Source organism: Aotus nancymaae, unplaced genomic scaffold, assembly GCF_030222135.1.
Source record: "Aotus nancymaae isolate 86718 unplaced genomic scaffold, 86718_ANA_hifiasm-v0.15.2.pri h1tg000006l, whole genome shotgun sequence".
NCBI lineage: Eukaryota > Metazoa > Chordata > Mammalia > Primates > Aotidae > Aotus > Aotus nancymaae.
The window spans coordinates 36,956,455-36,983,757 of NW_026988417.1; the positions used below are offsets into that span (position 1 = coordinate 36,956,455).

A 27,303-nucleotide genomic window follows, 5' to 3' on the forward strand; every position below is an offset into this window, starting at 1 on the left:
CATGTGCTACCGCGCCTGGCCTCTGACCACTCTTAAGTGGCCAGTTAGCACAGGTCACTCCCCAGCCTGCCAGGCCCACCCTCTTAGGGATGCTTTGAGGCTTAAATATGAAATAGCCACTCTACAAGCAGGGTCAATTAGCATGGGCTCTGGTTTCTGTGGGAGGTAGTTAGCTAACATGAGAGGGTATGTCATTAGCTAAAGCGGTAACACTGACAGATTAAATTCAAAATAACTAAACCTTCCCTGTGTTTCTTTATGCCACATGACTCCTGCACATTCTGCTACTGGCACCTATTTGATACCAGAGGGGAGGGGGTGCATTCAGGATGGGATAGGAGCATCAGCAAAAATGCAGAGGTGGGGAAGCCCTCCGTCTTCTTGGAAGCTGAGCCTGCAAGGGGAATGGAATGAAAGAGATTGTGGGTATATTTGAGACTATGAGGAAATCAATACACTGGTGTTGCCAAGTACAGAAGCCACATGTGGCCGTTGAACCCTTGAGATGCAGCTACTCCAAACTGAGATGTGCTGTCAGTATAAAAAATACACTGGATTTCAAAGACCTGGCATGAAAAAAGAATGCATAATGTCTTAGTATTTTTACGTTGATTAATGCTGAAGTGATAATATTTTGTACGTGTTGGGTTAAACAAAATATCTAATTAAAATTAACTTCACCTGTTACTTTCTAATGTAGCTGCTAGAATCTGTTAAATCCTGCATGGGGATCACATTCCAGTTCAGTTCCACATGCTGCTACCAATTGCTCTACTTGCATACACAAAGACACACACACACACACACACACACACGCCCACCCACCCACCCAGCAGAGGAGTCAGACACCCAGGAGCCCCCGCTTCTAGTGCCTGGGCTAAGCCCCAGAGTAGAAGATAAACCTGGGAAGCTGGGTGGGGAGGTGAGTGCACGGAGCTCCAGGCTAACAGAGTGAATTTGTTCTTTGAGCACTGGAGAGCTATTGATTGCTTACTAGCAGCAAGGTGACTTGTGCAGGGTATATCTGGGAAGATTTGTTGGGAAAGAGGTAGAGCATGCAAGAAGTGAATATAGAATGAGAAATCAGGACAATAATTAGGAGACTGTTGCCTTCCTCTTGAATCAAGTTCAGATAAACACATCTGGACTGATTTATAAACTCTTTCTCAGGAAGCTGAGGAAGAGCCCATGAATGTATGTTCCTCTCTGTGCTGAAACCATTAATTGCAGTGAACAATTAACATGTGGCCTAGATGCACCTTTGACTGTGGCTGATCCAAGCAGGTTCACAGTTCTCACCTGGGTCCAAGCTTGGCCCTGGCTGCCAGCTGCCTGGCTCCAGACGTGTCTTCTCTTAATCAGTTCAAGTACTTCTCTACTCCCTGGAAACAGGCGCTCCCATCAGTCACGTTCCAGAGGAGGGGGAAGAGGAACTTGACAAGTATCAGCCACAAAAACCTCCTGGACAAAAGAAGTCTTTTAAGCCTTATTTGAATACCAGCTTTTTGTGAAAATAATCAGGATGTTGAGAGCTTTTTTTTTTTTTTTTTTAACTCTTTTTGGAAGAGTTTTTGTGTAAAAGAAAACACCTGCTGCTCCTCAGGCTGTTTCAAAACACTGCCTATGGTTTGAAAGTGCAGAGATCTGCGTGTGGTGTGCAGCATTTGCAGGCATAATATGTGAGTCTGGGAAAAACAGATCCAGGGAGTGTTTGTAGCAAGGCGAGGCCTTTTAGCTGCATTAGATGCTGCTGGGATTGGGATGGGCGCGGGATGCAGGGTAGAGAGGAAGAGCTGTGTGTGTTCCTCTTTAGCATAGAGGTTTTATCCAGAGGTTTAACAGTTTTCTTGAGATAGAGTTTCGCTCTTGTTGCCCAGGCTGGAGTGCAATGGTGCGATCTCAGCTCACTGCAACCTCCACCTCCCGGGTTCAAGAGATTCTCCTGCCTCAGCCTCCCGAGTAGCTGGGATTACAGGCGCCTGCCACCATGCCCAGCTAATTTTTTGTATTTTTAGTAGTGACGGGGTTTCGCCATGTTGGGCAGGATGGTCTTGAACTCCTGACCTCAGGTGATCCGCTTGCCCCAGCCTCCCAAAGTGCTAGGATTACAGAGATGAGCCACAGTGAGTAGTGCCTAGCCAACAGTTTTTTTTTTTTTTAGTTTGAAGTTCGGTTATTTCCAAGACTGAAGGTAGTTCTAATTTCTTTCACCTGTACCTCCACCAAAAAATAAATACATAAATAAACCATGAGTCATTGCTGATTTTTAATTGAAAATGTTATTCCAGGAACAACTGGTTGACGTTGTCTGCAGAGGAGGTGGCAAAGACTGATTGATATTATGATCCAGCTTCTAAAGATTTTGCTGCTTATTCTGAAGCACATTGGATTTCTGCTTCAATAGGCTTTCTTTTTTGGTTTTTATTATTATGACTAATACATATTCTTTTCACAGGGCGAACCTTTCCTACACACCCGTACTTCTCTGCCCAGCTTGGAGCAGGACAGCTGTCGCTTTACAACATTTTGAAGGCCTACTCACTTCTAGACCAGGAAGTAGGATATTGCCAAGGTCTCAGCTTTGTCGCAGGCATTTTGCTTCTTCATATGAGTGAGGAAGAGGCATTTAAAATGCTCAAGTTTCTGATGTTTGACATGGGGCTGCGGAAACAGTATCGGCCAGACATGATTATTTTACAGGTAGAGAGCGTTCCTTATGTCTTTAATAGAACAAAATGCTAAGGATGTTTCTTATCCCTCTCCAGGTATGCCGCAGAGCTCTTTCACCATCAGGTAATAGTGTAATGTTGTAATGCTGATAAAGGACTTTGTGCTAGGTATTATTCCAAGCGCATCATCTGCACTTCCCTCTAATAACGTAATAGGAAGACAAATGTTCATCAGCTCAATTTGTAGGTGGGAAAACTGAAGCTCCAAAGATTACTAAATTGGGCCCAGTCCCACAGCTAGCGAGTGTCAGAGCTGGAATGGAAATCCAGGCCCCTCTGACTCTAGGGCCCTCCCTCTTGCCCCTATCAACCATCAGATGATGTCACTCCTACCTCCCAGCCTCTGCATCTGCTCTTCCTCTGCCTCACCCCACCCTTGTCATCTCCGGTTCAGCTCAAATATCACATCCTGGGAGAAGCTCATCCTGCCCACCCTGATGCTGTGTTCCCCACTTCCAGCCGGGGCACACTTCTAGCCGGGGTACCCCATAAGTATTTGTTGAATGAACAGTTCTGTCAGAGAAAACCAAACACAGCAGCGTATTCCAAATACCATGTGCTGCTCTTGCTGCCTTTCAGAGGGAAAACTCTGGATGCTGCTTCAGGAATATTCCTAATTGTTGCTTCAAATGTTGCAGCACGTGTTGATATGTCATTTACCAGTAAGATACTAGGCCTTCAGAGCCTTAGAAAGTATCCTGGGAGGGGGTACATTAGAGCCAAGGACTGACTTTGAGAGCACCACATTATGTGATTCAAAATCTTTTCACCTTGACCTGTGCATACGGACCACATGAACACAAATATCACAGAAGGAAGTCAGCTCACGCACTGAAAGATTTTGACCACCTAACGCTTTCCCCATGTGTTCTGAGGGTCTTCCTACATTCCTGCTATTAACTTTAAGGACAGCTGCCACCAGGCGGTGGAATTTTCGAGTTTTCTATAATTTATGTAACACACAACTCTTTTGGGGCGGGTGGCTTTGGTTGATTAGACTGTCTTCCATACAGGAGAGCCACAGCTGGTGCTTATGGGATTATATTGTCTGAGCCTCTGAAAATGGTTTTGTTTTCTTTCTCTTAATTTGGATAGGACACATCCAACTTGGTGCATCTCAGCAGGATTCTGACCCTCTGTAGGTCACTGTTTCTTCTTGAGTCTCAGGCCTCTGTGAGGCCTGGAATGCTTGGTGGCACTGCTAGGAACTGGCATGAGCTTCCTGCCAGAACCATGCCATTCTCTGAAGTTTGAGTTCCACTTTAGTTGGAAAAAGTTGTGTTTTTTCCTCATCTTAAGATGTACACTTGTCTTCTTGTTTTAACTTGCCAGGGATCTGGATATTCCATATGTTATACACCAAAAGAAATTATGCTTGTCCTGCCTATTGACAAGTAATTTCAGAGGTCCAGAGCGAATTTCCTAAGTAAACAAGTACAGTGCACTTCTATGGAATCATAAGATGTCCCTAATTCAGTCTTAATAGAGAGACTGGCTTCATATTTCTAATTCCTCCGGGCTTGAGTTTTTGTATTTGTAAGAGAATTTATGAAACGTTTGCACAAGACAGATGTTTAGATCTTCTTAGCCAAGGTATACAAGGGAACAATGAAAAGGAAGTGGTAGAAGAAGTCCCAGCGTTAGTGTCCTGGGCCTACACTCAGCCAGTGCCTGGCAGCAGCGGGCATTCGAGAAGTACTTGTTGGGGGAATTAGTAGCTGAGGTCAGTGGATCACAAGCCAGATAGAACGTGTAAAGTTCTAGTGAGTCTTCTCTTATGCCCACCCTGTAAGCAGTAGGCATAACTTTGTCGCTGTGGCAGATCCCTAATTCCCAGCCCCTGTGGCCGTCTTCCCGCAGATCCAGATGTACCAGCTCTCGAGGCTGCTTCACGATTACCACAGAGACCTCTACAATCACCTGGAGGAGCACGAGATCGGCCCCAGCCTCTATGCTGCACCCTGGTTCCTCACCGTGTTTGCCTCACAGTTCCCACTGGGATTCGTAGCCAGAGTCTTCGGTGAGCATTAGTAAAGAACCAGCCTTCTCTTGTTAGAGGAGAAGCATTTCCTGTCTCGCCATTGTGATTCTTATTTTTATACCGACAGCTCTTAGCAGAACAGGGTATTGTTTGCTAGTCTAAGATTAGTCAGGGGTGGGTTTTGTGACTTTGGAGTTCTGATAATCGCGGGGCTTCCCTCGATCCTTCATCTTGTGGGATGTGGAACTGAGTCCCTCACCAGGATGCCCTCCCTAGAACAGACGTTCGGAGCTGCAGGTGTGTGTTTCTGATGAATTGCCTTCCTCAGCCGCTCTGGGTTGTGAGTGCTGACCAATGCTAACCATGGGCCTCTGGGCTACTGCCCTTTCTAGATTTCCTTGGCACCTCCTCCTGCCCTTGGCTCTACATTTTCTCCCAAGTCACTCTCTTGGAGACCAGTGTTAGGACCTCGAGTGACAACTCCGTGTGGATGGTGCGCTCTCCCCCCTCAGCCTTGAAACCCATGAAGGCCTCCTGCCTTCGTGCCATGTCTCAGCCGCTGCTACTCTTGTGCCACCGCTGTTTACCTTGGGTGGTTCACGTGTAAGATCTGCCTTTATATTCCCGATTCACTTTTTGAGAACGTTGTGAAAGTTAGGTGGGTGTTCGTACACGAAGCCTTCAACCTGCCTTGGGATGCAGGGATAGGGCCGTCCACGTGCACATCAGGAACCAAGTGGAAAGTGGTCAGCACGGTCAGTTCACGCACAGTTTGTTTTCCCTACTTTAGAATAAAAGTGATATTTTTGACAATTCAGGTTCTTTTTTTATTGTAAAGGAGGAGGTTACTAAAAAAATGATAGTTATTACAGATCAAGCATGTTTTTAAGCATCACTTGACAGCTTAAAAACGTGATCTTTAAAAAATTTGTTTTTAGGGTTAGAGAGCATCTTAAGGGAAATATTTAAAGACACTGAATGTGCTACTTCAGGAATGCTCTGGGTAAACATCTTAAATATCCAAATTCTAGAAACCCTAAAATTTACTTTTTAATATAAGTGAGCATTTACTCTTCTTCTCTCTTTTCCTTTCCCCCAAATACTGGATTTTTATTATTTCCCATTTTGCTTTACTGGAATAATTCATGTTCCTTATTTTCTGTCCCTAAAAATATAAAACCACTAAATTAAAATAGATACAAAAAGCTATCTCCTGGTTAAACATATCTTTAGTGAGATTTCATGAAGGTTTACACCATAGTTTAAAAAAAAAAAGATAACTATAAGTCTCAAAATGGTGTGCTTAGTTTACAAATGAAGGAGTTACAGAAACTAAAATCTCAAGCTCCAGGCTTTAAGCTTTCCTGCCAATAACTTCTATGTTTTTGACTTTTCTAACCCTGGAAATGAAAAGAAAATGGTTAGTCCACCTTCCTTACATTTTCTCCAGATTTTAGCTATGATTTTCATACAGGGTCATGAAGAGAAGCTAGGATGGAAATGGGGAGGAGGGAGCACTGTTTGTTAATGGTTTGTAAACAGCTCAAGCATTAAATTACTTGGTTTGTGAAGAAAATTCTCCCAAGGCAACCGGGCTGACCACAGACTGGAGGGGGCTGAGGGGTCATCACTGAGTCATCCCTGCCCTGGGGCCACAGGCACTGGAGCTGTGGCTTGCAGAAAGTTCTGGGGCTCTGGAAGAGAAATTTTTCCTTCGATTCATAAATGGGCGAAAAGACATTAAAAAACAAGCAAACTCCACTTTGGAAATGATAGCCCTTCTGTTGCAGAGTAATTCGAAGCTCTCTGAAGCTCACTCTAATGACTTCATAAATAAAGCCGCAGCCTGTAGAGGTCGGATATTTTTCTGTAGATTTTGTAGGCAGTGGTGAGACTAGGAGTCTCATAAACATTATGGATAAAGATGCCAGTGTCTACATAATTCCTGGATCCCACAGACTCCTGCTGTCCTTAGTGGGTGGTTGTCCGGCTGGCCAAGGGCTCCTGGGATTAGAGGCAGGAAGTGGGATCTCAAGGCTGCACTGGGTTGTGATGTCACTTTGCAAAAACTGCTTTTACATTTTTTTTTTTTTTTTTTTTTGCACAGTCCATCTCATCTTTCAGTACTTACAAACAGAAAAGATAGGTTTTTACAAACCATGTCTATTTTTAGCAGTGGTGACTTAGAGAATTGTGTATGTTTTGCTCCATGATGCAGATAGCTTAGCTTTTTATTTCAAAGCCTGCCATTCAGGTACTACAGTCTTTTTTTGGCCCAAGACCCATTTCATTATAAGCCTTTAAGTCTGAATAAACTCTAAAAACACATAGAACTTTGTTGACTGTTCACTAATATATATATATATATATATATATATATATATATATATATATATATATGTAAAATATTTCAGTTTGTACCAGCATAGCTCATATATGAGTTAATAGATTACCTGGCATCAAGTATGTATCTGCCACTTGGAGGGGCAGCTGCCAGTGATGTGTGCGCCTGAACCTTCACACTGTCATCACTCCTTGCTGAATGGCAGTCCTTCTGCCTGGTGTCCCATAATGTCAGGAGCCCCTTCCTGTATTTTTATAGTTGGAGTGCAGCAGTGCCCTGGGAGAGATGCTTGCTCTGTTTACTTTCTCATCACATCTGCCTTTAGTGGGAAAAAATCTTAAAAAACAGGACCTGGCTTGCTCCTGATGGAGGAGGAGGCTGCAGTGTTCGGCCCCTGATGTTTTTCTATAGGATGTGCTGCCAAATATATGAGGGAGGAGGTGGAGTATAAAAATGAAGAGTTCCAGCCACGTGTGGTGGCTCACACCTGTAATCCCAGCACTTTGGGAGGCCGAGGCGGGTGGATCACAAGGTCAGGAATTAAAGACCAGCCTGACCAACATGGCGAAACCCTGTCTCTACTAAAAATACAAAAATTGGCCAGGCGTGGTGGCACGCACCTGTAGTCCCAGCTACTCGGGAGGCTGAGGCAGGAGAACCACTTGAACCCGGGAGGTGGAGGTTGCAGTGAGCCAAGATCACACCACTGCACTCCAGCCTGGGCAACAGTGCGAGACTTCGTCTCAAAAAATCCCAAAACCGAACAAACAAACAAAAACTAAGGATTTGGCAAAAAAACACAGAAGCCGCCTGCAGTATAGCAAAGGCTTAGAGAGGCTTTAGGATGAAAACAGACTGAAAACACAGTTGTTTCTGCGGCCAGGAAAATGTCCAGCTACTGAGGTAACATGATGAACGGTGATGATGAGTGTGTGTTCGGTCTGTTTGTGCTGTTGTTCTGCACAGCACTGTCATCAGCCTTCATCCTCCCACTTATGTTACTCCTAGAATGTGGGGGAGCCACAATCGGAGGGCTGCAGCCTTCCAGGAGAAAGTTGAGAAGGCTCAGCCTTGACAAAGACAAAGGTGGCTGGGAAAGAGATGCAGTGTAAGCTCACGTAGGAAGATTGCACTTTGAGATCATGAGGAGTTTATTTTCACATCGAGTTCCAATACACAGTAATACAATAAGAGGACTGCTGAAATGGCCTCAAAGAAAAGAAGTTCCTTTGTGTTGTTCTCTGTGAATACAGTGCTGAGTAGTAGAGTCAGCTAAATTCAAGATTCCTCTCTATTTCCTGCCCGATGAAACCTATTGCCTGTTTCTAGGTGGCTAAAAGGAGAGGAGAGAAGGAAGAGGCAGAAGGAAAGTCCCACCGAAAGGACTCGGGCTACAGTGTTGTGAGCTAGGCTACTCTGCCACACTGCACAGGGTGCCTCTGGCTGTTCACTTTCTCCTAGGGCAGTTTTCAAATGCAGGACATTGGGTCGCTTTTCCAAGGGGAGTTACTGCTTTAAAAAAAAAAAAAAATTCCAGAATGTAAATGTATAGGGATATTGGAAGACATTCTTCCAAATAATTGGTTTGGGGCAGTGGGTTTATAGGAAACATTTTTCCTCACTTTATTTTAAAATTAGATGTAATTTTTAAAATTTCCAAAGCCAGAAAAAAGTACACATTCTCTAAAGGTTGTCAGTGTTGCCCCCAAGTGTCATCAGAAAATTTAGGAGGCCCTTCCTCCCAAACAGAGCTTCCTGCGGCCCTTCCTTCAACTGTTTAAGCACATTCCTCCATCGTGCATCCAAATCATCTCCCGATTTAAGACCTCCCCTGTCTCACAGAAGCTTCTGGGGCTGAGGTTTCTCAGGCCTTGGAGGGATGGGTGCTTTGAATGGGAGGAGTGGTGGTGAATGGAGCATCTCTGGCAGCAGGTGTTTGGGAGTCCCTGGCATGAATCAATCAGCGTGGTCTCCAAAGGTGGCTTTTCTCTGTCTGACGCTAACTAGCCCTTGCAGGGATCATACCCATAACCTGCATCTCATTAATGTCACCTCCTTACCAACCCACTGACATACTGAGAAAAGGAACAAAAAGCCTTCAGCGATTCCTGCGGTGCTCTGGGGGATGTTAGAATTGCTTGGCTTGGGCAGAGGCCCCGCTGATCTGGACTTGCCTGCCCGTTTGCCCCCCTTCTGCCCTGCACAACCAGAGCCCCTGCCTTGCCAGCCAGACTGTTTTTCAGGCTCCTGCACACTTCTCTCTATTGACACCCTCTTTTCCTTTTTTTTTTCTTTTTGAGATGGTACTCTGTCGCCAGGCTGGAGTGCAGTGGCGCAATCTCAGCTCACTGCAACCTCTGCCTCCTGGGTTCAAGCAGTTCTTCTGCCTCAGCTTCCCAAGTAGCTGGGACTACAGGCATGTGCCCCTGCACTCAGCTAATTTTTGTATTTTTAGTAGACATGGGGTTTCACCATGTCGGCCAGGATGGTCTTGATCTCTTGACCTTGTGATCCACCCACTTCGGCCTCCCAAAGTGCTGGGATTACAAGCATCAGTCTTTTCCTTTTATTCAGAGTATTAATCCCTGAGTTCTGACCTAGGAAGTTTGCATTGGTTCTTCATGCAGTCACCTTCTTGTGGGCTTTTTCTTTCCTCTTTGTTCTCGTAACCCTGGGCATAACTCTACCAAGCCAGAACTCCTTGGTGTCTCTGCAGCGTGTTTGTTGTCTTTTGCTCATGGCTTAATCTCCAGTGCCTAATATGGTGCCTGGCGTGTATTAGATGCTCAATGGATGCTCATTAAGTTAGAGTAGAAGACACTTCTCAGCAGAGTTCTCTTAAGATGTTGTGAATAGCATTAGGAAAGAAAGTTTGTTTTTTAACTGCATCAAATACAAACAGATCCAATAAAATAAACATGCCCAGGGCTATGTCTTAATTTTTTAACATATCAATAAAGAGACTTTAAAACACATACACACCCTCTCCCCTCCAAATTTCCTTTTCTTTCCAGGAAAATCTCAGTTTGGAATCAGAGGAAGCACTTACTAAGTTGATTTATTGTAAAAACCAAGATCCTAATAAAACTCAGAAGATCTGCTGTTAACCTAAAGAGACTATTGATGTGACTTGTCTATTTGGTTGTGCTCACAAAAGTTTCCCAATAATTGTTTATTTTCATTGGCTTAGATGTGGTACTGTACCTAACTTAAGGCACTTGTCCCTCAGAGAGTAAAGAGACCAAGCTAGAGAAAATCATGGGTATGGTAGGGAAAGCCTTTCCCCAGGATCCCTGCAAAAAAGGTCTTATATTTTATTCTGTAAGATGTCCTCAGTTTTTGTTCAGCTAGAAATGTTCATATATTGAAATGTGTCTAGGAAGTCTTACCATCTAAGCCACTGAAACTTCAAATTTACTTTAGAGTTTTGTTTTTGGATATGTCATTTCGGTTTAAAAATACATCTTGTTATAGTATTATTTTAGATCTTTTTTCTTTTCTGTAGTGGGGAATTTATAGGGGCAGACGGTCTATTTTATAAACCAGATATTTCAGAGGAATATTATTCAATTGGCCTGCCTTAGTATATGTAACACTTCCCCTAAAAAGCTCAGATTTCAAAGACACAGTTAGTTCTCTAGTATATCCTCCCAGCCTCAACAACCAGACCTAAGAAGGAAGTGAAGGATTAATCTTTCCTACTTTCCTGGGGCCACACTGAGCCATCAGCAGTTGTGATGTTTGTGGAAAGAGTGTGGGCCCTGAGCTGGGTGGGAGAAGCAGGCTGATCTCATTGCTGGGATGGCTTAGGTTGCACCCAGCTCAGCTCACGTGGTTAATTAAGGGTTTTGTGGTGGTCAAAGAGGTTGTTGAGGGCTGTCCCAGCCAGCAGTCCCCTCGGTCTGTCATTTCTCACTGTGCTTTGTTCAGAAACTACAGGAATTCAGTTTCCCATTTGCACAGCAGCATCCAGCCTTTGCTTTTCTGTGTCTTCCGGCTTTTAAATGTTATCATATTAACCATCTAGAGAGAGGCTTCCTGCAGAAGATTCTTCCTCTCACCTGCTTTTGCTTTCCTTGATTTGATGAAATTTACAACTTCTTTCTCTCTTCCATTATCTTTCAGCCAAAAGAGTGAAAAGAAATACTGATACTTGCCTCTAATGATATTTCTACTCTGATTTTTAAAATTGTTTTTTCTAATATTATTATTCTAGTTATTAGGTAACCTACCTCAATTTAGTCACCCAATAGTTATTGTGGCTCTGCTTTAACCCCAAGACATTTGATTCTTTTTTCCCCAGCAGCTTCAACTCTACGAGGAAGAGGAGACAGGGCTGGGCTTGCTGCTCAGCTGGCTGTCCTGGCCAGTGCCCTCCCTCTTACTCTGCAGTCTGTATAAGAATTGCATCCATTCACCAGCCACTCTAACAACAAAATATGGCCAGAACTGGAGAGTAACCTTGACAAAGTTCTTTAAACTCTTCAGAGGGAAAAATGTTCTTTATTCCATTATCATGTTAAAAATCAGTAAACTTATATTTAATAATGTACTTTTGCATTTGTACAGCTGTTTTACAGTTTTTAAAGGTCTTTGAATTCTATTCCGTATTTCCAAATACAGGAAAAGAGACACTTTTTCACTTACTCTATCTTAATTTCTGATGCCTTATCTATAAAAATCTTTTAGCTTGACCCATAAAAACATGTTTTAGTATCTCCTTTAAAACCCAGGAGGATTCCCGGAAAAATAGACTAATAAAAACTTTCTCCTTTTCCCAGTTTAACTTTTGAAGCATGTTTGAATTTTATTTTCAGAGTAAAACATTATTTTTAATGTTTATGTACTTTTATTTGCAATACTGTCTTGACAACACTATCTGAGCTATCAGGCTCCAAAAATGAAATAAAGTTTGCAGTGTGGGGTTATGTCTCCCACCCTCTTCCTCTGTGATGTGTGGAAGAGGCAGTGGAATGGTACTGCGCGAGAAACTGGTCTGGTTTAACTTTCTGCATTTTTGTGTTTTCTCAGATATGATTTTTCTTCAGGGAACAGAGGTCATATTTAAAGTGGCTTTAAGTCTGTTGGGAAGCCATAAACCCTTGATTCTGCAGCATGAAAACCTAGAAACCATAGTTGACTTTATAAAAAACACGCTACCCAACCTGGGCTTGGTACAGATGGAAAAGACCATCAATCAGGTATGAGTCAGTCCAAACTTTGCAAACGCTTAAGCCATCCTCGACATGTAGAAACTTAAATCTCTCTTGAGCAGGAACTGTTTCCACTTTGTGTTCTGAACAGCATCCTGCACGATGCCTGGCAGGGAGGAGGCATATGCATGGAATGATCGTGAGAGTGTGTGTTGTGAGTGTGACGGCGAAATGCCACCTAGGAAACATGGTGGCAATGCTTAGGTCTAAAAACCAGCACAAGTTACGTGTGGTTTCTTACATTTAAGAGACTTCAGCTCTAGTAGCTTGTTCTTCTGAAGTAAATATACTTATGCAACGTTGGGTTTTATACATTGAGTGCTTTGATTTTTTTTGTTGTGTGTTGAATGGTATTATTTGGAATTTTCTCAGAATAATTCTTTGATAACAAAGTTATGATAGGGAACATATATTCGATTAATTTGTTTCGTGATTTTTTTTTTTTCTGAATTCAGTTCAGTATCTGTGGCTTCAGTACCTCTGGTTTCAGTATACAGTAGAACCATTACCCTCTGACATGTTAAAGGCTGGGAGATGAGTTTTACTAGGAATCCAGCTAGACTAGATGGTGAAAATGCCCTTGGCTGGTCATGGGAGCAGATTTTCATCCTGTACAGTATAAGGAAGAACATTCCAGTAATGGTTGCTGACGATGGAGAACTACACCGCTTAGCAGAGAAAGGGGCACCATTGGAAGTGTCCAGAGGCCGGGTAGCTACGAAAGCACTGGAAGGGATTTCATCATAATTGAGTCACTGCAGAGTCAGCAGTCAGGCCTCTTGTACACCTAGAACCTGCTCCAGATAGTCATGTGCCGCTTAACAATAGCGATAAGTTCTGAAAAATGCATCATTAGGTGATTTCATCATTGTGCAAACATCATAAAGTATACTTAAACCCAAGTGGTATAGCCTACTACACACCTAGGCAAGTTGTTCCTAGACCCTACAAATCTTTACAACATGTGACTGTGCTGAGCACTGTCGGTGATTGTAACACAAGAGGAACTATTTGTGTATCTAAACATAACTAAACATAAAAAAGGTACAATAAAAACATGGTAGTATAATCTTATGGGACTACCATTATATATGCAGTCCACCATTGACCAAAATGTTGTAATGCAACACACAACTGTATAATGAAAACATAGAGCAATTGGGTAAAAACAAATGGCAAAATAAAGCTATTTTTGAAAAATCCCTACTCTGGAGATTTCTGATAGTCCTAACAGAATCCATGATTCCAGTGGATTGCATCCAAATGCAGTGTTCACGATTTTCATTTGCTGCCGCACCTTCAGTGTTAGGCACGGAAAAAGATGCAAGTCTGGCCTGCAAAAAAAGAGAAGGTTTCATACCAGTTGTTAACTTTGGATTTCCTTTTGCACATTGCATGTTCCCTTATGAAAGAGCAGTTTTTTTCCACTGTGCATGCATCTTTAAGTGATAGCCTCTCCATCTCCTTTCCTTCCCTGGCACATTCTTCTTGATATGGATAGCTTTGGCTTGTTGGGGCCTTGCTCTTTGCCAGGTTGGGTGGGCATCTAGATACACACATGATCCCATTCAGTCATGGCCGCACTCCTGAGAGGCTATAAAGTGATTCACTAACTGACCCACACTCACTCTGCTGCAAAGTAGAAAGGTGGGGATTCAAACTCAAGTCCCTCTCACCTCAGAGTGCTTTCGCAGGTCTCCCTCTGGGGAGTCATTTAATTTGGGGTTTTTCCCTACTAGCATTAGTAGGGAAGTCAGTATAATACTGATTTCTCCACCCTTTTGATTCTTGGATTTCTGGCATTTTCATTCATTCTTTCATACATTCCCTTCTTAAAGCTTTCGTTGCATGTACTTAGTTTTACAGCTACTAGTGCAGACCCCAAGAGCCTTGGTTGCTAGACTGAGAGCTGTTTCCAGTGCCCAGCGTGTCACCTTGCTTCCAGCCCCAGGCCATCCCAGCTGACATTGTTTACCTCCTAAGTATTGAGCACCAGAAAAAAATCCCATTTTCTCCTATTTTCTGTAAAAAAAAAAACAAAAAATAAAACTTATTGAGTATACTTAGGATACATCAGGTGTTTTTTCAGTGCTGGAAGAGTGGAAATGGACACAGCATGGAAAGAGAACAGCTGTGTGTGTACCTGGATTGTTTCAGGCCACTATTTGGCTATTTAGAAGTTGCCATTCATTGTTCCACTGACTTTTTTTTTTATTATTTTTGAGACTGAGTCTTGCTCTACTGCCCAGGCTGGAGTGCAGGGTACGATCTCAGCTCACTGCAACCTCCGTCTCCTGGGCTCAATCATTCTCGTGCCTCAGCTTCCCAAGTAGCTGGGATTACAGGTGTGCACCACCATGGTCAGCTAATTTTTGTATTTTTAGTAGAGACAGGATTTCATCATGTTGGCCAGGCTGGTCTTGAACTCCTGGCCTCAAGTGATCTGCCCACCTTGGCCTCCCATAGTGCTGGGATTACAGGCATGAACCACCGTGCCTGGCCTCCACTGACTTCTTAATAACTCTGAGATAAGGGTATTATAATCCCTATTTTTATAGATGAAGCTGAGCAGAGAGTAACATGCCTAGCCACTTGTAGAAAAGGCATGGCCTGTGGAAGCCAGGGCTATGAGGTTAGAGCTGAGGTCTTTGAGTCCAGCTGGATCTAAAAGATGACCTAAGATAGGCTGGCAGACATTTTCTGAAGAGGCCAGAGAGGATATATTTTAGGCTTCACAGGCCATAAGGTCACAGCTACTAACCTCGGCCTTTGCAGCACAGAAAATCCACGACAGCATGTAAGGGGATGGTGGGTTATGTTGCAATAAAACTTTATTTTAAAATATATGCAGCATGATGGGTTTGGTCCACAGGTAGTGGTTTGCTGATCCCTGAACTACAAGATCACAGCCTGTGAGAAGGGACAGGAATGAGAGCACAGAGAGCAATTCTCAGAACCTGATGTATTCAGCATTTGGGGGGTATCGGGAGCACAAAAATTTGCATTTGGGGCCCAGGCTTTTATTCTGTCTATGGTCCTTACAGAAAGTAGATCTATCCCCAGGCAACTCTCTGCCCTCTTTCCCTCCAGTATTTCTATTTGAACTTGACATATGAGTGTTCTCTGTCAGGCTTTCTGCTTTCCCACTGCCCCCTCCCCTCCAGAGGGTGCCGTAGTCTTAAATTCTACACAGAAAGCAGACTCGGGGTGCAGCATGATTCCTCTGCAGCCTCAGGGATCCCCAAGCCCGAATCTTGGGGGTCTTCAGAGTAGAAGTAAGGGATGCTTCCATTGCAAATGGTGGAGCATCCTACCCTGTGTACAGATGGGCTGGGGCGGGAGGTGAGGGCATCTGGGTGGTCCTCTGTGATAGCCGTGGCTCCATTTCATTAAATGCCCTCCCTATAAGATAGTCTCAGCCTGAGCAACTGGGACACAGCCTGGATCCTGGATGGGAGAGAAGGTAGCTAAGGACAGGACTCTGGAGCTCTGGCTCAATGTGGGCAGGCTGGAAACAGCCAGGGAGGGCAATTCTAAAGGTGACAGAGCCCAGGGCAGAAGACCAAGGGCGTCTGAAGCCTTTGTGGCAGTGTACTTACCGAAGGAACTGTCCATTGAATAAACCATAAACGTCTTCTGACCCAAGAAGAAGGGAAACTTGAAATAATTAGAAACAAAGGAAAGGGAGGCTGGTGTTGTATTCTTGTCACAGTGGGTGCCGTGTGACTGTGAAGCCTCAGCTCAGTTTAAGGAAGAAGAGGAAGGGTGGTTTTGGGAGGCAGGGTAAAATAGCCTATTTTCAGCATCCTTTAGGCTCCACTCAGAGCACAGCCTCAGCCCAGCATTGTCATATCATGTCAGAGCTTGTTAGAAACGCAGCATCTGGGGCCCCACCCCAGACCTGCTGAATCAGAATCTGCATTTCAGCGAGATCCCCAGGGGATTCACATGCACACAAACAGCTAAGAAACCCTGCTGTGGGCAACTCTGAGAGCAACGCGACGAACAGAGGAATCCCTGTTCCCGTTGAGCCTGCAGGTTAGAAACCAGGGTTCCTGTGTTCAGAAGACACACCTCAAAATCAGGGCCAGAGGTGCCTCTTCTGCCTGTGGGGGAACCGTCACTTCTTGGGCAGTTTGCACCATGGAAAAGGAGTCCTTTTGTAAAGGGACAAGCTGGTGCCATCTGAGGAGGGTGCGGCGTGGCATGGCGGGGAGAAGTGGTTTACCACTGGCATTCTTGAAAATCACTTACATGTGGTGGTAATAACAAGCAGACGGACTTTTAGTGGGTTTTATTATTATTTTTGTAATTCACTACAGACAGTGCGCCCCCTCGATACTGGGCTGATTGCTCCCACTCTCCAGCCCTTGGTATGACAATGGGACCAGCAGGTTGGAGGCCAGGGGTTAGGAAGGCAGAAGCTCTGTGGCAAGTTCTGCAAACCATCGGGGTTCATGACTTTATTAATCAGTGTCCGTGGACTGTGAAGAGAAATGCTGAGTCTACAATAGCAAATGAGCCAAGAACATACACAGACAATTCACCGAAGAGGAGACATCCAGTAAAGAAGTATCTGGGAAAATATTTGGCTTTGGGCATAATTTAAACTCACGTAACATATAACGCTTGACCCTACTAGATCAACAGAAAGATATTTCTTAGTGCCAGTACCCAGCCCCGAGGGTAAACTGTATCCAGAACATTAGCATGTGGCAGTGCACATTGATTATTCGCTCTTGGGAGGCAATTTGGCGATACATATCCCAAGCCAGTAAAATATTCATACCCTTTGACTCAGTCATCCCGTTTCTTGGAATGTATCCTCAGGAAATTATCCAAAATATGAGGGAAGCCATATGTATAAGGATATTCTCCTAGACTTGTCATTTACAACAACAAACTTGGAAGTAACTAGATGTCTAACACTTGATGACTGGATTAATATGGTATGCTAAGTTGGTAGAATACCCATGAAGCCAGTTTTATATGGCAACATGAAAAAGCTCTTATTTGATACAATGTTTAAGGGAAAAGTGGGATAGGAAATTTTATGTTGGTTATGTTTATAACTAGAAAGACATGCTTTTAGGAAAGATTAAAGGAAATATAACTAGATGTAAAAGTTGTATTTGGTAATTTTTTATTTTTTAAGCTTCCTATAATGTAGCTCTAGTGCTTCAGTAACTCAAAATAGTTTTATCTTTTCAGCAAAGCATCAAAAATGTGGTAATAGGTTATTCCTACTTTGGCAAGCAGAAAAGAAATTTTTGTCGGTACCAAAATTCTGGAAGTTGCCTGAAAACCTTGAAGAACCTGAGAGCCAGTATGATGGGAAGGCTCAGGCTCCCCAGTAATTACGACTCCAGTGGAATTGCTCTGAGATGGACCAGGAAGAAAGAAGACGAGAGCCAGTCCCCCTTGTAGAGGGGCCGGGTACCTGTCAGCTTTGTGTAGTGACCGGTGCTCAGGGAATGGTTTAGGCAGGACCCTAGGGGAGGCAGGTGCTGTACCTGTCCAGCCTCAGGAGCGACTCAGACAAGATAGGAAAACACCTTAAAGTGTATGTGTCCTGTTTTCCCATCAACACCTAGTTTTCGCCTTTTTTATTCATCTGAGACAACATACCGAAGGATAAGGTTTTTGATGTGAGGCCTTCCTGCTCTTCCTCTGGCTGAGAACTGCTTCTGGCAGGGGATCACTTGTGCCCTCTAAGGTGCAGGGACAGGCACCCCTCCCATCTTCTTTTCTTTCCCCAAGTAATTAGCCCAAGGGCTGAAAGTGACGTTCAGTGACCAAGGTTCTCCTTTGACCGCCAGCCTCGTACTGCCATGGTTTGGGATAAATTCGGGGGCATAACTGCAGAATGAAGGGCCGTAAGAGTCTTGGCAGTCAGGAGATCATCAGGCAATTAAGCAAAGATGATTGCGCTCCGGGGTGGCTCCTGGTGATTAATGGAGGCCTGGAAGAGTTTATGACTTTGGGCACAGCTGAGAGCCATTAACTTAACACAGAACATCCATCTGTAGGAAAGACCGAGGTTTTGTTCCTAGGCTTTCCAGGTTAGGAGATCATTTAAAAATAAATCTTTGTGGAAGAAAAAGAGTAATTGTGTACATGATATTCATTCAGCACCATATTTATAATTATACACGAGTGCCAAACAATCTCAGTTTTAACGTTTGTGGTTTTTACTGTTCAGACTATTCAGAAGTTCCATGATGTGGCATCCATTGATGACGGCTTGGCTGAGGTTGAAATGTGAGGGGTTTGTGACAGGTGTGTGGAAGCAGATCCCTTAGCTAAGAGAGTACCTGCTCAACCTGCCAGGCATGTGCTGGGAACATCCATGAGTTGCCTTGTTTAATTATCACAGCTGTCCTGGGAGGTGGACGCTGTCTGCCCCAGGTGGGAGGCCAGGAACTGTGGCTGAGAGGTTAAGTACCTAGCTCAAGTTCATAGAGTTGCCAGTAAAGCCCTGATTTTAAGGTTGACTCAAAGCCTCTGAGCCAGTTACCTCAGTTGTCAAATGGAGATAATAATCCCTGCTGACCTCACTGTGGCTCTGAGGGACAAAAGAGAATCAGTTCAATCCAGTAAACAATTCTCTCTCTCCCGCCTACACTCCTCACACACATGCACACACACACCACAGATAGAATGGATTTTAGTTTTTAGACATCAAATGACTTTTGTGCCTTATTAGTATTATCCACTGAATTAAATCAAAAACAGCAAGCTGAAAAGTTCATCTCAAGGAAGACAAAATAGGATTGTTGGGAATGGTGAGAAAGTAAACCTGGTTTTTGAAAATTGATTCCAGGGAAGCTAGGCTAGTTTGAATGCTAATAGGGTGCCATCAGAAGAGGGAGTTTTACACTGATTTTTAACAACACTGGAGTTGCTTAAGGAAATGCAGTAGAGAGACAGTTTCTGCCATTTTAAAGTCTGACTTCCCGCTCTGAATGTGTGTTCTGATCTTGCAGAGTTGTTTTTTTTGTTTTGTTTTGTTTTTGTTTTTTTAAGATGGTCCCAGCTTGACTGCATTCTCAGATCCATCAGATAAACGCTGGGGCTTCACTGCTGTGCTGAGAGCCCCCAGCCCCTGGGGTTCTGTTATAGAAACAACTGGAAGGAAAGGAAATGCCTTGGGCAGCAGCAGCTGTCTTCTGACTCCCCTTTCCGCCCTGCTTTCCTTACCAAGAGAAAGTACAGACATGAACAGCTTGAGTCACTTGTGCACTTTGGGGTGGTTTTTCACACGTGTGGTGTTTTCATCACCATTACTATTGTGGGAAAAAAGACAGCTCAGGCCTTGTTCCGTATTCACTCATCAGTGTGGGTGACATTTGGGTTTTGGCTCATTTCTGCATATTTGTGTGCAAAGGAGAGTTTTTTAGTAAACAGTCCGATTACTTAGCTGTTGTTGTAACTCTGAAAACCCAACTGAACTATAATTAAACTTTGACTCGGTGACTGTGCAAATAGGGCCACGATTCTTTTGTTTCTTTTCTCTTTTTAACCAACAGTTAGTTGATGTATCTAACATCACAGAATTCTCAGCAAAAAGAAGTTGTGAAATAAGAACTAAAAATACATTTTTATAAGTTTTTTTAAATGAGAGATTTTTTTTTTTGGCTTTTTGAAGATGAGTATCAAAAACCTGGACTTAATGTTACCTTCAAATTATTTCTAGATGTTTCTTATATCGTTTTGTCCCAAGTAAAATTATTACCTTCTCAGCACATAGTTTTTCTTACCACTTTTAGTTCCAAGTGTAGAGCAAAGCATAAAGGAGACGCTTCACAGGTGTGCACTGACGTGATTGCAGGCACCTGCCTATACGTGTGGGGTTTTTCTCCATTTTAGTACCTGATGACTTTTCTTTCTATAACAGGTATTTGAGATGGACATTGCTAAACAGTTACAAGCTTACGAAGTTGAGTACCATGTGCTTCAAGAAGAACTGATCGATTCCTCCCCTCTCAGTGACAACCAAAGAATGGATAAATTAGAGAAAACCAACAGCAGCTTACGCAAACAGAACCTTGACCTCCTTGAACAGTTGCAGGTAGAGCATGTTTATAAAGCAGCTTCCTGAATCACAGATATAATATGGTAGTTCATTAACTCACCAAAGGCAACAGCAGGCTGGGCTTTCCCATGACCAGAGGACCTTTCCCACCCTGATCTGTTTATAGTTGCGATCAAAGGTATCCCAGGAGAATGGGTCCTTTTCATTATGGAGCAGACAGATTGTCCTTTGCTGAGGTCAGACAGTCCCAGAGCTTTCTGAGAGGCTATTTCTGCACTGAACTCTTTTAGGAGACAGGCCCAGAGATGAACTTGGATTCAGGGTGCTATGGCCCATTAGCTGAATGCCAGCAGTTGTCATTACTCAAAGAGAATCTAAGAGCTTTAACTTCAGTGAGCAAAACCAGCTAGGTCCAGAGGGACAGTAAAGGAGAAATGTAACACAGAAATATACATAACAAACCGGAGTAGATCGTAATTCTTTGTGAGTCCTTGGTGCATATACAAAGACTTGATGCATGAAGGTCTCAGTTCTCCCCTCTAGAAGCTTCCATTTCAACACGGATACACTCAGGTGCAGACATACAGAAGAAAGACTAGTTGAGACTATGCACACGGGAGAGCAAGCAGAGCAAGTGCTGAGGAGCAGCATGGAGACCAGAGCTGGCTAGGTCCAGTGTCACCCCCCGACCCACCCATCGCCCAGGCACACTGCCGCAAAGAACACCTAACTGGAGTGCAGCTCTCTTGTCAATCACATGGCATACAGCAACCATATGTTCTTTTTTTTTTTTTTTCTGAGATGGAGTTTTGCTCTTGTTGCTCAGGCTGCAGTACAATGGCGTGATCTCAGCACACCGAAACCTCCACCTCCCACGTTCAAGCGATTCCCCTGCCTCAGCCTCCCGAGTAGCTGGGATTACAGGCATGCACCACCATGCCTGGCTAATTTTTTGCATTTTTAGTAGAGACGGGTTTTCTCCATGTTGGTCAGGTTAGTCTCAAACTCCCGACCTCAGGTGATCCTCATGCCTTGGCTTCCCAAAGTGCTAGGATTACAGGCGTGAGCCACCACGCCCAGCCATGTTCTACTTTCTTTAATGTCACAAGTGTGTAGCAGTGCTGTCCCTGTTAAGGAATTGTTTTGAGGGTATTTTTAAAAGTTGTTTTTGAGTGGCTTTGGATAAAAATACATACTTTTGCCCAAATTTTTTATGATGTTCCTGGTCTGTCCTGAAAATAAGCCTTCTGTTCTGATCTAAGCCTCTGATTTTTCTCCATAGAAAGATGCACTTTGCAGACACAAGCTTGGCAGCAACGTGAGAAAGGCCAGCCTAGTGAATTAAGCTGTCTGACCTGTGTTCCTTCCAGCGGGCATTCCATCCCAGCAGACCCTAGCAGATATGTGCAAGAGAGGAACCAAGACCGAATGCTTTTCCTGCCCAGCCCTAACTACCACTCACATTCTGAAATTTAACTTCTTTTTATCCCCTAAGATAGAGATATCCTAACTGAAAATATGCCTGTATACAATTTACCCTGGAAGTTTCAGCTGTCCCTGAAGGGAAATCTCAATGGGATGAAGAGCCTCATCTGGCCTGTAGGGGTACACAGTAGAGGTGGTCATTTTAAATGGCTTCCAAGTCAATGATAGGTCCCTGAAATATAATATGGTGGAAACACTTCTAATAAAGGTCACATTTGCATTGAAGCATTCAGCTTGTTAAATAGGTAGTTCTCAAATAAAAGGTTTGTTATATTGGGTAAATGACCATGTAGTTTTTTGGTGACAGAGCATACAAAGTAATTTCATGCTGCTCCTGTGCTTCTGTTTTTGTGAAGACAGGGAGTTATGAAAAACTTCTTAGCTGGCTACATTCCTCAATAAAGGCATCAGACAGTAATTGGTGATTACAGATGTTCTCCCTGGAATGGTCAGTCATTCTCTTGACTAACTAGCCCTGCACTTCTGGAAGGATCGTTCAGAACTGTGGTCTATGCCAACCCACCAGTAATTCCTGACTCCCTGCAGTGCTGAGGGCTGGTGGCCACCAAGTTGAGTGAGCCACTGCAGCTCTCAAAGAGTTGGGTCTGGGATTGTATTGTATTGACTTGTGGGTGTTTCGATATAGTTTTTCCATGACCCTCTATGAAAATATGCCTCTCATATGTGAGAATCATGCCTCCTCCTCATACCCTTTTCAGACACAGACAAGGAAAGGTGTTTCATACAGTCCTGAATTTTTGTATAGCTTTTCTAGGGGGGCCAAAATATCAAAATCGACCCATTTCCTATTTTTATTCTGTTCATAAAATTGTTAGAAATACCGAAATCCCCTTTCTTTGCTTGTTAAACACATATGAACGCTGTCTAGAAGCTGGAGAGCAAACTCTACCACCTGTTTTATGCAGCAGTGTATCAGATGATTGCATAGACATGCCAGATGGAGCCAAATAATAATGCACATGGATTTGTAATAATCTCTGCAAGTCATTGACGCCCACACCGAGCCAGGTGCTGCGGGAGGCAGGACCATGTGTGAAAGAGAAGACATGCTTGCTTCTACAAAAGCATCAGGGTTGTTGAGGAGACCTGACATTAATGCAGAATTGCAGATGACCAGGCAGATTAATTCACTACTAACTAAGCTGCAGGTTGCACCTGGAAATGCAGGGAGGCTTCAGAGTGATGAGGGTAGACCCTGACCCGGGCCCTGATGATGAGTGGATTTTGAGGATCAGAGAGTACTGCTTGGAGAGAGATGCCAAATGTGCCCACCCCTGCCCAGTAAACTGACAAACTAAGGTTCTTGGTCCTTTTTTCCAGGTGTTCTAGGTGCCCAGCCAGAGCTAGACTTTGAGTCATGAATTGTCTGTCTGGCACAAGTGTTGGCACGTTCAAAAAAACTGTTTGTTTGAACAATGAAAAAAAAAAGATGCAGCATTTTTTTTCCCACCTACAATAAATGGGCCGTGTCAAATCTAGACCGGATTAGTGAGATAGACCCAGTCACAGAGCACTCCAGGATGCAGCTCTGAGCTGGGGAACGGGCCAGAAAGGTCTCAGGGACATCAGCATAAGTGTTGGAGTTTCTGCAGTTTTCTCAGGGAACCCCTTCATGTCACTAGAGCTGACATACTTGTCACCTGGGAAGCCTGCCCGAGCAAATTAGAGAGAGGAGCGACAGTCACTAGAAAGATACATCTGGTCGTTCTATTTAGCTAGCATTAATTATGTGCTAGATGCTGAATATGTAAACTGAGTGAGAGCCTCGTTCCTCTGTAGGGTGGGAGAGAGGATACTGCTTATCTCTGTGGCTGGTAGTGAGCAGTCACCGAGACCAGGCACATCAACCTCTTAGCAGAACACCTGGCTTTTCTAAGGACTCCGTATGTGTTCCAGGGAAATGCCTGTGTTTCTTGACATAGATGTCTTGTTACTCTGGACATCACTTGCTTCACACAGTAGCTTTAGATGGCACGGACATGAATAAATGCAACTTGATTTCTTGTTGGTTCCTTTTTGAGTATCACTGTGTTTGCAAAGAATTTTAGATTAGAGGATTGTTACTACCTTGGGCCTTCAAGTGGAAACCGTTTCGAGTTTTTGTCAGTCCGAAATCAATTTGTATGTGTATATATGTACTCATCAAAACAGGCCAGGCTCTGCTGCAGTAGCGAAGTTCCAAATCCCCGAGGCTTGGCACACCGGAAGTCTTTGTGTCGCTGAAGGCCCGCACCCCCCCTCCCCGCCCCCGCCGCCTTCCCCGAAGTATTCTTTGGCCCCATCCAAGCTGCCCTTCCAGTGGTGGTGCCTGGGGACTTGGGTTCCCTCTGTGTTGTGATCCACCATCGCAGCATCAGCAGCCACAGCAGGGGAAAAAATGCTGGGGACTCTTGGGGTGCTTTTAAGGGCCTGGCCCACCTACCTGCAAGGGGAGCTGAGAATGGCCTTCCCGTGTGGCCAGAACTGATGATAAAACTGTAGACTCATCGTGGCTGAAACACGGCTCCAGAGTGCTCCCAAGGCTGGACGCGAGTGGGCGCTGGATCCCTCCTGTGTTATCACGGGCAATTGCATTCTCATTTCTTCTTTTATTCCCCAGGTGGCAAATGGTAGGATCCAAAGCCTTGAGGCCACCATTGAGAAGCTCCTGAGCAGCGAGAGCAAGCTGAAGCAGGCCATGCTTACCTTAGAGCTGGAGCGGTCGGCACTGCTGCAGACCGTGGAGGAGCTGCGGCAGCAGAGCGCAGAGCCAAGCTGTCTGGGGGCTGAGCACGCGCAGCCCGAACCCACGGGTGACTGACAGCTCTGCGAGAGAGATTGCAACACCATCCTCCACTGTCCAGGCCTTAACTGAAAGGGACAGAAGATGCTCGAGGGAGAGAAGGAAGCGTGAAGTGTGCTTCTCAGGGAGGAAACTGGCTTGCCAGCAAGTAGATTCTTACAAACTCAGACTTGCCATTCAGGGGGCGTGTCCCAGTGTTTTTGTTGTTGTTTTAGATTCTAAATCGTCCCTTCTCCAGTCCTGATGACTGTAAACAGTAGCTTTAGATGGTATGGACACGAATAAATGCAACTTATGTTTTCTTGGTTCCTTTTTGAGTATCACTGTGTTTGTAAAGAGCATTCATAATACCGTGGAATTTCAAATGCTGGAAGAGCTCAAGATCATTCCTCAGGCAAAGGTGTGGGTCCTTCATTCTTCCAAGAGGGTTTGTGTGACTACACCCTCCGTGTCACTGGCAAGGTGCAGTTGGCTCTTGCCCATTCTTGTTATGGAAACCTAAGATGATCATTGGGAAAAATTGAAAAGTGATTTATTTAATTTGGATATCTTGATCACTGTCAAGTGAAACCGATCTCTCTCCTTGGTATTTAAGGAAATTTGTCTTCAAAAAAAAATAGAGAGTGTTTTCATACATTTTTGCTTGTCCCGTAAGTACAGGTAATCAAAGTCACAGTAGGTAGTTGCTTTATGGGACAGTTGACACTTTTAGACCCTACCAGGTATTGCTAGCACATGAACCGCAGTTGTAGGGTCTGAGATATTTCTTTCCTGGTAGTTTCATACCCATACTGTAGAGTCATGTATTTATTTTTGCCTGTTGTGTGATGTAATGCAATCATGTTCCTTTGAGTCTCCATCCCTTGGAAATCTGACTTCTTGCAGAAGGAGTAGGCACATCAAGATATTCAGGGGTGCCTCAAGAGTCTGGGACTTTCAAAAGATCAGGCTGAAGCTGCAATCAGATTTATGACAGCTGCTGATTTTTCAGAGGTTGCACACAGTGACTCCTCCCTCAGGATGACGAGGACCTGTGCCTTCAACAAGCAAAATGCTGCTCATGGTTGTCCTGCTTGCAGCCAGTCGCTGTGTAAAGCCTCTCCGATGTGCACTTAGAGTGGGTTGCTTCCCTACAAAGATGGGGTTCTGTGCAGTCATAGGTCACTTCCTTGACAACACAGTCATTTCTGATCTTTATCATTGTAACCACTTCTTCTGTTCTATAGGAGTTTCTTTCGATTCTCTCAGTTGTTGTGGGGGTTTCTTAATCCTGGGGTGACAGCAGAGGTTGCCATACTTAGACTCATTATGAGTCTCCCTGGCCATTTCACGGGGAGACCACAGTGCTGCCCCCAGTGCCTGAACGGTGGCTGGCACTCGAGACTTCCTCCACTATCAGAGGATAGCGGTTTCCGTCAGAAACCAAGATGATGAGTTCAGTCTTTATCCCTAGTGGTTCCACTAGATGTAACTTAAAGGAGTTAACATTTGAGGACTTTGTTCTACAACAGATTTTACTATTTGAATGTTTACTGTTGGATTTTGGACACCTTATTACTGTTACTCAAAAACATTGACTCTGCATCAAGTAAGAAACAAGAAAGCAATAAAACAAGAAATAATTCATGCCCACATTTTTATGGTGGTTTTTTTTTTTAACTTTGGATTTTTGCTTTTCATCCCAGGAGTAAAGGAATGCCTTATGAACATCTATGGTCTACGTGTGGTCATTACCCAACCAGCAGTGAGATTATTTGAGATACTGGTGTCTGTTTCCAGTATTGTTATCTGAGTGTTTATTAGGTAAGTTTTAACACCTCTAAACAGGGTGTGAGTTTAGCACTGATGAGACCAGCTCCATCAGTTGTATGTGGCAGTGAGGGCTGTTAAGAGATTGCACTGGGCAGAAAGGACTGTTGACATGAGCCCGTGGATGTAGGTTGGACAGCCTCAGACTGTGACTGACTCAGCAAAATGCAGAGAGGCATCTTAGGAAGATTCTCAGAGTATGAAGATTCTCAGAGCCAAATTTTTAAACCATGTTTTGTGTTATATTTCCCCAACACTCGTGTGTGCTTGGTGGCGTCATTCTTTTGGTACCAGTTATGCCTCTTAGGACATTATGAGGCCTCAAGAAGGGCCCTACTTCCTGGAACAGGATGAGACTCTTCAGTGTGCACACTCGGTTCAGCTCCCTCTCAGGGCGGCCTGTGGATAGACCAACAATGTCCATTTGGAGGTTTGTGTGTCTGATTTTGGTAAACAGGGGAGAAGAGTTGCTCCAAGTCCCACGGAATACCAGATTTTGTTACAGAATTAGACTAAACTCAACTGTGTGAAATGCTGGAGAAGTGAAGATGCGGAAGGCGTGTGAATCAGGCTAAGTCACCAGGTCATCTTTGAGAAGCAAAGCACAAGGCCGCTGCTGAAGTCGGCCTAGGCAGGTGACATGGCGTGGGCTCTGTGACCATCCCCGTGGGTCTATAGCCAGGTGGCTAGTGGTGGGCCTGGGGCTACCCTAGTCAGCACTGAGGAAGAAGAGCTGGAGGTGAAGCAGAAGGGAGTGAGGACCTTTGTGTCTGTCGCATCACACCACCACATTGAACAATGATGATCTCAGAGAAAAATGGCACCTGCTTCACTTTGGCCTTCCAGATCTCATGCCAGCACGTCTTAGAGCCAATTCTGAATTAGAACCACCAGGGAAGGGGAC

At 44.2% G+C, this 27,303-nt stretch overlaps 1 protein-coding gene across 4 annotated transcripts in view; it reads left to right on the forward strand.

Moving 5' to 3' along the window:
- The window catches only part of TBC1D1 (TBC1 domain family member 1), a 244,551-nt gene extending 219,652 nt beyond the window's left edge, over window positions 1-24,899 (forward strand). For all 4 annotated transcript variants that reach the window (XM_064366284.1, XM_064366292.1, XM_064366294.1 and 1 more), the window contains 5 exons: window positions 2,456-2,700; window positions 4,590-4,749; window positions 12,086-12,255; window positions 20,165-20,338; window positions 24,408-24,899. In XM_064366284.1, coding sequence (XP_064222354.1) covers window positions 2,456-2,700; window positions 4,590-4,749; window positions 12,086-12,255; window positions 20,165-20,338; window positions 24,408-24,608 — 950 coding nt within the window. In that variant the 3' untranslated portion in view covers window positions 24,609-24,899. The remainder of the gene's footprint in view (window positions 1-2,455; window positions 2,701-4,589; window positions 4,750-12,085; window positions 12,256-20,164; window positions 20,339-24,407) is intronic.
- Window positions 24,900-27,303: the final 2,404 nt, after the last annotated feature.